Source organism: Scyliorhinus torazame, chromosome 3, assembly GCF_047496885.1.
Source record: "Scyliorhinus torazame isolate Kashiwa2021f chromosome 3, sScyTor2.1, whole genome shotgun sequence".
NCBI classification, from domain to species: domain Eukaryota; kingdom Metazoa; phylum Chordata; class Chondrichthyes; order Carcharhiniformes; family Scyliorhinidae; genus Scyliorhinus; species Scyliorhinus torazame.
In genome coordinates, this window is record NC_092709.1 from 266,945,413 (window position 1) to 266,957,640 (window position 12,228).

The 12,228-nt window shown below is 48.1% G+C and overlaps 1 protein-coding gene across 1 annotated transcript in view; it reads left to right on the forward strand.

Annotated features, from left to right (window-relative positions):
• The first annotated feature begins 2,756 nt into the window (after nt 1–2,756).
• The window catches only part of dcaf12 (DDB1 and CUL4 associated factor 12), a 146,430-nt gene continuing 136,958 nt past the window's right edge, over nt 2,757–12,228 (forward strand). The window contains exon 1 of the mRNA XM_072497224.1: nt 2,757–3,032. Within this exon, the coding sequence (XP_072353325.1) occupies nt 2,976–3,032 (57 nt within the window). The 5' untranslated portion in view covers nt 2,757–2,975. The remainder of the gene's footprint in view (nt 3,033–12,228) is intronic.

The window sequence follows — 12,228 nt, forward strand, 5'->3', positions numbered from 1 at the left end:
TTATGCTACAATGTCAATATGTTTCTCTTTTTGTCGTTACATGAGTTCGTTTTTGATGTTTGATGCTTACACTTGTTTTGTTTATGGTACAACCTCGTTGCTATGTTGCATCTGACACCTTCCTATGTATATAGTTTAGCCTCATGTACATGATGTAGATATTGCACACATACATTCAGCTGCACTCAGTACACATCTATATTTATTACCACATAGGCACATATTCTTGTAAAAAAGGGGGGTGTCGATATTCAGATAAACATCATGGTGCAAACACACATACACACTGATGGACAGATTAACGGACCAATCAACACACACGCAACATCACAGCCAATCACAAGCAAGAGCACACGCACTATAAAAGGGGGAATACCACAGTTCCTGCTCATTCCAGCAGGAGACAGCTCAGGGCACAGAGCTCACAGCAAGCCACTCAGACATACACCATGTGCTGAGTGCCTTTCTAAGATAGTGTTAGGGCTGGGTCCACAGGTTAAAGGGTAAAGAACGAACCACAGTCATAAGTTTACAGATGTTGTTATTGATAGTAATAAAACAGAGTTGTACCATCTGCAACCGTGTTGGTTCATCTGTATAGCGGAACACCCAACACGACAGCTGTCTCGTGGCCAGGAGGTGCCTGGCATATACTTGATTGACTGGTCGAACGTAATGTCCTTTCAGGAGCTCCATCGCTTCGGAGTAGGTGGGCGCATCCCGGATGAGAGGAAAAATGTCAGGACTCACCCGTGAATAGAGGACCTGGAGCTTCTGCGAGTCCGAGGGTTCCTCAGCGGCTGTTCAGAGGTAGCTTTCGAAGCAGGCTAGCCAGTGGTCAAGGGCGGACGTAGCGTTGGCTGCTTGAGGGCTCAGCTGCAGGCGATCAGGCTTGATGCGGAGATCCATCGTTTAAAAAATCTTGCTCAATAAATTGATGGACTATCAATTACCACAAAGACGAGAGTAGTGGAATAATCGAGGCTTTATTGAACAAGTCATGAGGTCTAGGGAGTTTGTCAGCCTTTAACCCCATTAGTTTTTCTCATACTTTTTTTCTAGAGATTGTTTTAAGTTCCTCTCTTCCTTTTTAAAAATATTCTTGGGATGTTTTCTGTGTCTTCCACTATGGAAACACAAAATACTTGTTGAAGCATTTCCTTGCTTCCCATTATTAATTCCCCAGCCTCACCCTCTAAAGGACCAACACTAATCTTTTTATATACTTGTATAAGATTTTACGGTTTGATCTCGTACTACAATTTCTCCCTTATTTATTTTTAGTTACCCTCTGCTGGTTTCTAAAATGAACACAACTGCATCCTTTTGTACCCATGATGCTAACGAGCTTAATATGTAACCACTGCAGCATTCTTATACGTAACATTTTGATTTAGAAGGGGAGATTTCTTTTGTCACAGGTTCATAAAAGTTTTCCAGCACAGAAAGAAGCCCTTTGGCCCATCGTGTCAGCAGCGGCACCTATTTATTCACATTTTCCAGCACTTGGTCCACAGCCCTGGTTTTATAAAAACAGAAAATGCTCCTCATACTAAGCAGATCCGGCAGCATCCGAAGAGCGAAACAGGTTGCAGGTCAATGGTCCTTCATCAGAATTGAGGAAAGCTGGGAATGAGGTTAGTTTGGGTAAGTGAAAGGAGGAATGGAAGAACAGAAGAAAAGTTATTTGATAGGGCGAGGGTAGGATAGATTAAATGACAAAAGCTTAATGGTACTAAAGCTAAACAGCGCAATAATGGGACAGGTAAACAACAAAATGATGCATCTAGATGAGATACGAATAACTGGATAGCAGCCATCCAAATGCAAAATGAAGGAATAAAAAAAGAAACACGAAGAAAGAAAACCAGCAAAACAATTTGGAGACAGGGGTATGATCTAAAACTGGAGAAGTCAATTTTTGATTCCAGAAGGCTGTACAATGCCAAATTAAAAGCAAACCTTTTGCCTTTGTCGGACTTTGTTGTTGAGCTTCTTTTAATTTGGACCATATATTTCTTTCCTATATTAGTAGTGCCCCTTTTTTGAGCTGTATTGTTTGGTGATCCCGAGGTGGAGAGGAGAAGTAACAAAGCTTCACTTTTTTGGGTCCATCAAACTAGGTGCAAATATTGGTCCCAAAATGTGGTGCATCCAGGAGAGTCAGACACTTTATCCTTTTCTCAGAAGCACTTATGGAGAAAGTGACAGAAGTCAATCTGGCGGGCACAGCCGGTGGGGGGTGAGGGGGCAGCGACGGAAATCTGGAATAAAAACGGAAAATGCTGGAGGTTTAGCACAGGGCTAAATCGCTGGCTTTTAAAGCAGACCAAGGCAGGCCAGCAGCACGGTTCAATTCCGGTACCTGCCTCCCCAAACAGGCGCCAGAATGTGGCGACTAGGGGGCTTTTCACAGTAACTTCATTTGAACCCTACTTGTGACAAGCGATTTTCATTTCATAAACTCAGCATGTGACATGTGAAACAAGTCTATCGGCCGGCACTGCCGGAGCGGAACGAGTCTAATGGGCGGGCGCTGCTGGGGAGGGTCGGAACGGAATTGTGTCGAGCGGACTCTGCCGGGGAGGGACGGAACGGAAGTCTATCGGGCGGAAGCTGCCGGGGAGGGACGGATCGGAAGTGTGTCGGGCTTCGTACTGCCGGGACGGACCGGACGCTGTCGGGGCGGGACGGAAGTAGCTGTTTGACGCTCGCTCGCTCGGTCTGAGTGCGCGCGCGTGCGTGCGGCGTTGGGCTGGGAATTTTTTTTTTTATAAAATAACGCCGACTTGCAAACGGTCTTTGATAATTAGATGTTTAAAATAGCCACTACAGTTAATGCCGAAGAAGTGGCCTTTTTAAAGAAAAGTTTAAAAATTGCTAATCTCACAGCCTCCGCCGAGACCTACCCACTGAATCTCTGATTATTATTAACTCTACCTCCATGTGGATTCAAAGACTTTCCCTCCCACACCATGGCGAGAAAAATAGTTAGCAGAAAGAGAAAGGCTGCGGAACTAGAGCCGGAGCAGGTAGGACACGGCAAGGCCGCTCCATCCTCTTTCCTCTTTCAGATGAGCTGTGGGCCGTGGCCGGGCTGGACTTGTGTTTTTGCTGCAACATCCAGCAGGCTCCGCATTTCAGCCCCTCCCGCCTTGACTTGGTCAAATCTTCTGTACTTTCCCGCGTTTATGATTGCAATCGAAATATGTTAGTTAATATCAGGCTTTGTATTTGAAAGAAGGGTCGGTCTGTCTGTTTCGACCTAAGGTTACAGTCGCCCTGAAGATGTGTTGGGACGAGGCTTTCAATTTAACACAATCTGGTGCATTTATTGTCATCCAAATTTCCGATGTGAAAATTCAGGTTGGATCGTAATATTGAGCTTCTCTCTAAGGGAAGTGTCTCAATTTCATTTGCATCTGTATGAAACAAAGTATGTAAAAAAAGTAATTTTAAATGAGCACCATGTAAAATCAGCAGTAACCTGTTACACTACAACCCCAAACATCATTAAACAAAACTGCCAGTGACCATCGTTGGAACTGCCAGTTTCAAAGATGCACTGTTGCTTGACAGTCTGGCAAAAGTGTTGGACTGGTTTCTCTTTATCCTTTGGTATCAAATAATTAACGTGGTACATTGGAGTATACTTGTTTCTGTTAGTGTGGATTGTAGGTACATGTCACTTAGTAATCTTGCTTTTAGCCATCTTCGTTACGGAAATGTTTGATTCTGAATGGTGCAGTCCTTCACAATACATTGAAGAGTATGCCATCACTGAGTTTAAAGTTACACCATTTGAAACATTTTTGTTTTGAACAAAATATTCTGCATTTTTGTAGTTCAGAAATCAGTTGAGATTCCTTTGTGAAGTATAGTGCCATTGTGATGTCACACTCCCGAGAATGATATTTATTTCCATTAACTGTTACAGATTTTAAATTAAATTGACAAAACATTGCTTTTTGTCTCTGTGCTGTCCCACTTTTGTGGCGACTTCTTACATTCATAAATGTGGATGTACAAATTTATAAAGAAGCTATCTCTTTAAATGTGTAATAACAATGGGGTGAATTTGGCGCCTTAACTTTGCAACTCCTTGTTGGTCAACTGCCCTAACCAACATTACTTCTCTACTTCCCAGCTTTTGTTACTTAGCAAACTGTAATGTATTTAATGTTACATATACGTTTCCTGTCCACTTTGTCCATTATAAACTCCTACATCAGCATTTATCATTATTTGTAATTATTCTTTCATGAAATGTGGGCATCACTGGCAAGGTCAGCATTTGTTGCCCATCCAGAAATTGCCCTTGAACTTGGTGATTTGCCAGGCCATTTCAGAAGGCAGTTGAGAGTCAACCATATTATTCTGGGTCTGTCGTCACATTTTCACAGTAACTTAATTGCAGTGTTAATGTAAGCCTGCTTGTGACAATAGTAAAGATTATTATTATTACATGTACCGTATTATTATTCCTGTACCAGCCTCCCCGAACAGGCGCTGGAATGTGGCGACTAGGGGCTTTTCACAGTAACTTCATTTGAAGCCTACTTGTGACAATAAGCGATTTTCATTCATTCATTCATGTCGGGCAGACCAGGTAAGGATGGCAGATTTATTTCCGCCCATCTCCCTTTTGGAAGTGCTGCAAACACCACCATGGGTGGGGGAAGGGCATAATTACGATACAACAATTCCGCATGGCAGTTTTTAATTACGAATGCTGACTGGATTTTAGGGTGGTAATAACAATGTAAAGTGTGATTTGGAATAAGGGGCTGAGTTCTGTCTTTTACATCCTGATCTAATTATCCCTAACCTCTAACCATGTTTCACCTGACACCTGTCCCTAGATCTGTTATATTAGTTGCATGAGAATATCTTCTTTTTTTTTTTTTAAATGTAAAATTATTTTATTCTCCTTTTTCACATTTTCTCCCACATTTACACCCATCAACAATAAACAATAGTCAGCAAGATATGTCAATCCCCATAATAACAACGATCCCATCCGCCCACCAACCCCCAAACCTCAGCCCACATGTTTACATAAACAAATGACAAAAAGGAATCAGGGATTACCCATAGCCACCCTTAATCTACACAGCACCCCCCCACTCCCCCAACTAATGTTCGATGTTATCCAGTTCTTGAAAGTGCATAATAAATAGTGCCCATGACTTGTAGAACACCTCCTGAGCTTCCCCTCAGTTCGAACTTAACCTTCTCAAGGGTCAAGTATTCCAACAGGTCCCCCCGCCACGCCAGGGCACTGGGTGGATGGAGAGGCTGCTCTCCATCCCAGCAGGATCCGCCTTCGGGCGATCAACGAGGCGAAGGCTATGATAGCTGCCTCCGCTCCCGTTTCCAACCCTGGCTGGTCCGACACCCCGAATATGGCCTCCTGGGGACCCGGGTCCAGTTTCACATGCACCACCTTGGAAATTACCCTAAACACCTCCTTCCAGTACTCCCCTAGCTTTGGACAGGACCAAAACATATGAACGTGATTCGCGCTCCCCCCCGCAACGCTCACACACATCCTCCACTCCTTCAAAAAATCGGCTCATCCTCCCCATCGTGAGGTGCACTCTATATACCACCTTCAGCTGTATCAGCCCCAACCTCGCACATGAGGTGGAGGCATTCACTCTCCGGAGCACCTCACACCAGACCCCCTCCTCTATAACCTCTCCCAACTCTTCCTCCCACTTTGCTTTGATCCCTTCCAGTGGCGCCTTATCCTCTTCCAGAATAGCTCCGTACACCGCTGACACTGCCCCCTTCTCCAGTCCCCTTGTCGTCAACACCTCCTCCAGCAGTGTGGAGGCCGGTTCCTCTGGGAAGCTCTGTATCTCTTTTCTGGCAAAATCCCGAACCTGCATGTACCTAAACCCTTCTCCCTGCTCCAGCCCATACTTCCAGCTCCCTCAATCCTGCAAACCGACCCCGAAGAAACAAATCTTTTAGTGTCTTAATCCCCTTCTCTTCCCATTTCCGAAAACTTCCATTCCACCTCCCTGGCTCAAATCTGTGGTTCCCCCGAATCGGCATGTCCCTTGACCCTAAACCCAACCCGAAGTGTTGGCGAAACTGCCTCCAGATTTTCAATGAAGCTATTATTACCGGACTCCCTGAATATTTCCCCGGAGCTATCGGGAGCGGCGCTGTTGCAAGTGCCTTCAGCCCCGACCCCCTGCACAAACTCTCCTCCATTCTGACCCACTGAGAATCCACCCCTCTGACCCAGCTCCGCACTTTCTCCACATTCGCCGCCCAGTATTAGTACAACAAGTTCGGGAGACCCAAACCCCCTGGCTGCCTTCCCCTCTGTAGCAGCATCTTTCTCACTCTGGCCACCGTCCCTCCCCATATGAATGAGGTAATCCTTCCCTCAATCTCCCTGAAAAAAGACTTTGGCAGGAAAATTAACCGGAATCGCGGCAACACATTCATTTTAACTGCCTGTACCCGACCTGCCAGTGACAGAGGAAGGCCGTCCCACCTTGCCAGATCGACTTTCACTCTCCCCACCAAACTAGTGATGTTGTACCTGCGGAGCCTCCCCCACTCCCGGGCAACCTGCACCCCCAGATACCTAAAATGAATCCCTGCTCTACGGAATGGCAGCCCCCCCACCCCTGCCCCCACCCCCCGGCCGAGACACCACAAAGTACTCACTCTTGTCCAGGTTCAACTTGTACCCCGAGAAAGACCCAAATACCCGCAGTAGCTCCAATATTCCTCCTATCGACGCACTCGGCTCCGACACATACAGCAGCAAGTCGTCGGCATATAAGGACACACTATGCTCTATCCCCCCCCCCCCCGCACTATTCCTTTCCATGCTCCCGAACTTCTCAATGCGATGGCCAACGGCTCAATCGCAAGTGCAAACAGCAGGGGGGGACATCCCTGTCTCGTCCCACGGTGGAGAGAGAAATATCTCGAATTGATATTATTTGTGCGGACACTCGCCTTCGGTTCCTTATATAATAGCTTTACCCAGTTCATAAACCTTGGTCCAATCCCAAACCGCTCCAGCACTGCCATCAGGTACCCCCATTCTACCCGATCAAACGCCTTCTCGGCGTCCAATGCCACAACTACCTCTGTTTCCTTTATTTCCGCCGGTGCCATAACAACGTTCAAAACCCTCCTAATGTTCGAAAACAGCTGCCTCCCTTTCACGAACCCCGTCTGATCCTCCCCTATTACCTTCGGGAGGCACTCCTCCAGCCTACCCGCCAGTACCTTCGCCAACACTTTTATGTCCACATTCAGAAGTGATATGGGCCGATACGACCCACACTCCGTAGGATCCTTATCTTTTTTTAGTAACAGGAAAATCGATGCCTGCCCCAAGGTTTGCGGCAACACCCCCTTCCCTATCGCCTCCTCAAACATCCCCACCATCAGGGGTGCCAACCTATCCTTAAATTTTTTATAATATTCCACCGGAAACCCATCCGGCCCTGCCACCTTCCCCGACTGCATCCTCCCAATCGCATCCTTTATCTCCTGCTCCACTATTGCTCCTTCTAATGTAGCCCTGTCCCCCTCCCCTAGCCTCGGGTACTCTAACCCATCGAGAAATTCCTGCACCTCACGGTCTCCTCCGAGTGGCTCTGACTTGTACAACCTCTCATAAAACTCCTCAAAAACCTTGTTAATCAGCACTGGGGCCACCACCAACTTCCCTGCCCTATCCTTCACCTGAAGAATTTCCCTTGCAGCTGCCTCCCTCCGGAGCTGACCTGCTAACATACGCCTGATCTCCATGTTCATAAACTGCACCCCTTGCTCGTCTCAGTTGGCGCACCGCCTTCCTGGTGGACAGTCGGTTGAAGCTCGCCTGTAGTTCCTTCCTCTTTTCCAGCTTCGCCGGGTCCCCATCCTCTGCATACCTCTTATCTACCTCCAACATCTCATCTATTACCCTCTGCCGCTCCAACCTCTCCTCCTTATCCACCCTGGCCTTAAACGAAATTACCTCACCTCTCACCACTGCCTTTAGAGCCTCCCAGACGACTGCCTTCGACACCTCACCCGTACAATTGAAACCCTACATATTCCTTAATTACCTTTTCAATTTTCTCACAGAATACTTGGTTCCCCAAAAGCCCCACATCCAGTTTCCACCCTGGTCTCTGCGCTGCCCCCTTCTCTAGCACCATATCCCCCCAATGTGGAGCGTGATCTGACACTGCAATTGCAGAGTATTCCGACCCCTTGACTCCAGCCAGCAAAGCCTTCCCCACCACAAAAAAGTCGATCCGCGAGTATACCTTATGGACCGCTGAGAAAAACGAATACTCCCGTTCCCTTGGGTGCAGGAACCTCCGAGGGTCCACCCCTCCCATTTCCACCATTAGCCCAGCCAGCGCCTTCGCCCCCCTGATGGGACCAGCCAGCGCGGCCGTGATCTTTCCAACCTTGGCTCCTGCACCAGGTTCCAGTCCCCCCCCACAATCAGCTCATGCGTGTCTAAGTCGGGAATAGCCCCAAACACCTTCCTCGCGAGTCCCACATCGTCCCAATTGGGACCGTATACACTTTAACAGCGCCACTAATCTCCCCTCCAATGCCCCTGTCACAATCACATATCTACCCCCCTGATCTGCCACCACCTTCTCCATCTGGAAGTGTACCCTTTTGCTGACCAGCACCGCTACCCCTCGAGCCCTTCCATCAAATCCGGAGTGAAACACTTGGCTAACCCAGCCCTTTTTAAGTCTCACCTGGTCCTTCACACTCAAATGAGTCTGCTGCAGCATTGCTACATCGGCTTTCAAACTTTTAAGATGTGCAAGCTCCCTTGACCGAACCTCCTAGCCCTCTCACGTTCCACGTGATTATCCTTACTGGGGGTCTCTCACCCCCCCCCCCCCCCCACCTTTCTTATCCACCATCACCATACCACCGGGCCCTGCCCCATAAGCCTGACCCGCTCCTGTCCATTGTTAACATCGAACCCCTTCCCCCCCCCCCTACAAAAACATCCCCCAACATCCCTCCCTCCACCCCCTCTTGCTCGCCTCGTAGGCCCATTGAAGCCTGCTATCCAGGCTCCAACGTCCGCAGTCCTCCTCTCACCTCACCCCCGTTCACTAACTGACTCTAGTTAGCTCGCGCGGGTGGCTCCCTCCCGCCAATACCTCTCGCCCCCTTCCGCCCAGTCCCAGAGAAAGAAACACCAAAACAAACCCAACAATCCAACCCCTACAATTCACTCACATAACATTTAACCGTCGCAACACAGAACACCATTAACTTGAACTCTGTAACAATGCAAAGAGAAGTAAATTTCAATACAAATCAGTAAAAAGAAAGTTGTAACATTTGTACATTTTCCAGCCGCTCAAACACAGTCCATAGTCTCTCTTCCAGTTCCGCTCTTCACGTCTGTCCCAAGCCTTCTGCCCTCACGAACGCCACAGCCGCCTCCGCTGTCTCAAAATAAAAGTCTTTGGCTTTATATGTTACTCTCAACTTCGCCGGGTACACCACACCAAATCGCACCCCCTTCTTGTACAAAGCCGCCTTCACTCGCCCAAACGCCGCTCGTCTTTTTGCCAACTCCACCGTCCAGATCCGAACCGCAGCACCATCCCACAGCACCTCACACTTCTGCTTCGCCCAGCTTAATACTTTCTCCTTCATGCAAAACTTATGGAAGCAGATAATTATTGCCCTTTGCGGCTCGTTCACTTTGGGCTTCGGCCTTAATGACCGATGAGCTCGGTCTAGCTCGTACAGGGTGGGGTTCTCACCCTCCCCCAACAGCTCCGCCAACTTCTTAGCAAAATATTGCGTTGGCCTTGGGCCCCTCTGTCCCTTCGGGCAAGCCCACAATTCTCAAATTGTGCCGCCTTGAGCGGTTTTCCAAGTCTTCCAGCTTTGCTCGGAGCCCTCTGTTAACCTCCACCACCCTCTGCAGCTCGTCCCCCATCGAGGTGACCTGGTCGCTGTGTCGTGTCACGGCCTCCTCCACCTCCTTCACCTTCTCGCCCTGCTCTCTCAGCTCGGTCAATGCCTTTGCCACCTCCACCCTGATCGGGCCGATTGCCTCCTCCAACAATGACCTCACCACGACCACCATCTCTTTCCTCAGGATCTCCATGTGCCTCACCAAACGTTTTTCCAGCTCCACCACCATCACCTCGGTCATCTTCTCCACCGTAAGTAGTGCGGCCCCGCCTTGCAGTTCGACTTCCGCCATCCTGTCAACACTTTTGCTTTTGCTCGTCTTCTCCTTCGGCGGCGAACCCGCGTTTCCTCCTTTCTTTGACGCTGCTTTTCGCATCTTTTAGCGCTTATTGTTTTTTATCTTCTTTCCTTTCTCCTCTCTCCCCCTTCACCCTCCTGCCCTTCATCAATCTGACATTCTTCTTTTTTGAAAAAAAAAACTTTTACCAAACTTCCATAAATCTTCTTTCTTTCACCTCTACATTCACCTGGGACCAGGCTTCAACCTTCTTCTTCCTAGGTGGGAGCCATACGACATGGAGCACCTTCCCTACATGGCGCTCGGGCCTGCCGCCTCGACCTCTTCAAAGCTCCGCCCCCGCTGTTCTGACCTGCCGGGCCCAGCACCTCAGCCCCTGCCGCCCGACACTCGCGCGGGGTTCTTCGCCGGCTTTTAAACCGGCCCCGCTGGCTGCTCGTGGCGGCCCCAAAGGCCGACGATAGTCGGGGGGTGCGTGAAGACTCGGGGATTTCCCCGAAATCGCCGTGAATCGCGGCCACCGGCAGGAGCTCTTTTTTTTGCGGCCGCCCTGCTCGCCCACCCCACCGGAAGTCCAGAATATCTTCTTCTTTAAAAGGTGTCATGTTTTTTTCAAAATATAGAGTACCCAATTCTTTTTTCCCCCAATAAGGGGCAATTTAGCGTGGCAAATCCTACCCTGCTCATCTTTGGGTTGTGGGGATGAGGCCCACGCAGACACGGGGAGAATGTGCAAACCACACAGACAGTGACCTAAGGCTGGGATTGAACCCAGGTCCTCATTGCCTTGAGGCAGCAGTGCTACCCACTGTGTCATCGTGCCGCCTTAGGTATCATGGTTGTTAACTGTTCTGAACTACAGGCCGATTAAAGTAATGTGTTTGATGTAATAGTCTACGTGGGTTTTAGCATAGCTTTTGACAAGGTCCCATGTGACAGACTGCTCAGTTAGAAGTTCATGAAATCCAAGATAAAGAGGCAAATTGGATCCATAATTAGCTCAATGATACAAAGTAAAGGTCTGCGGGTGTCTTTGTGACTGGAAGGATATTTCTAGTGGAGTTTGCAGGGCTAGGTAGTGGTCTCTTGCTGTTTCTAGTATTTGTTTTCTTCCATGGGATTTGGGTGTCACTGGCTAGGCCAGCATTTTAATCCAGTCCCGCATTGCACTTGAGAAGGGTGCAGCTTGAACTGCTGCAGTCAATGTGGTGTAGGCATATCCGCAGTGCTATTGGGGAACGGAAATACATTTCCAAGTCAGCTTGGTGGGTGGCTTGGAGGGGAACTTGCAGGTGGCAATGTTCCCATGCACCTGCTGCCTTTGTCCTTCATGATGATAGAGGTCACGGGTTTATATCAATGATGTATATCAATGATTTAAACTTTTGAAAAGTAGGGGGCATGATTTTAAAAGTAGGAGGGTGGCACGGTAACACAGTGATTAGCACTGTTGCTTCATAGCGCCAGGGTCCGAGGTTTGCTTCCCGGCTTGGATCGCTGTCTGCAAGTTCTCCCTCTGTCTGCGTGGATTTCCTCTGGGTGCTCCGGTTTCCTCTGACAAGTCCTGAAAGACGTGCTGTTAGGTGATTTGGACATTCTGAATTCTCCCTCTGTGTACCTTCATTGCAGTGTTAATGTAAGCCTCCTTGTAACAATAATAAAGATTATTATTATTATGAAGTTTGCAGATGTGATGAAAATTGGCAGTTTTGATAGCGAGGAAGAAAAGTGTAAACTGCAGGAAGGTGTCAATGGACTAGTCGGGTGGTTAGTAAAAGTAACATGGAATTCAATCTGGAGAAGTGAGGGGTAATCCATTTGAGGCAGGTCTGACCAAGGGGAATGCACATTAATGATGTATTCTGAGACGTGTGCAGAGACAGAGGGACCTTGGAATGCATGTTCATATGTCCCGAGTAGGTGAACAGTTAGGTGATTAATTAATAAAGCATATGGGATATTTTCTTCTCTTGACTGAGTCATAGAATGTA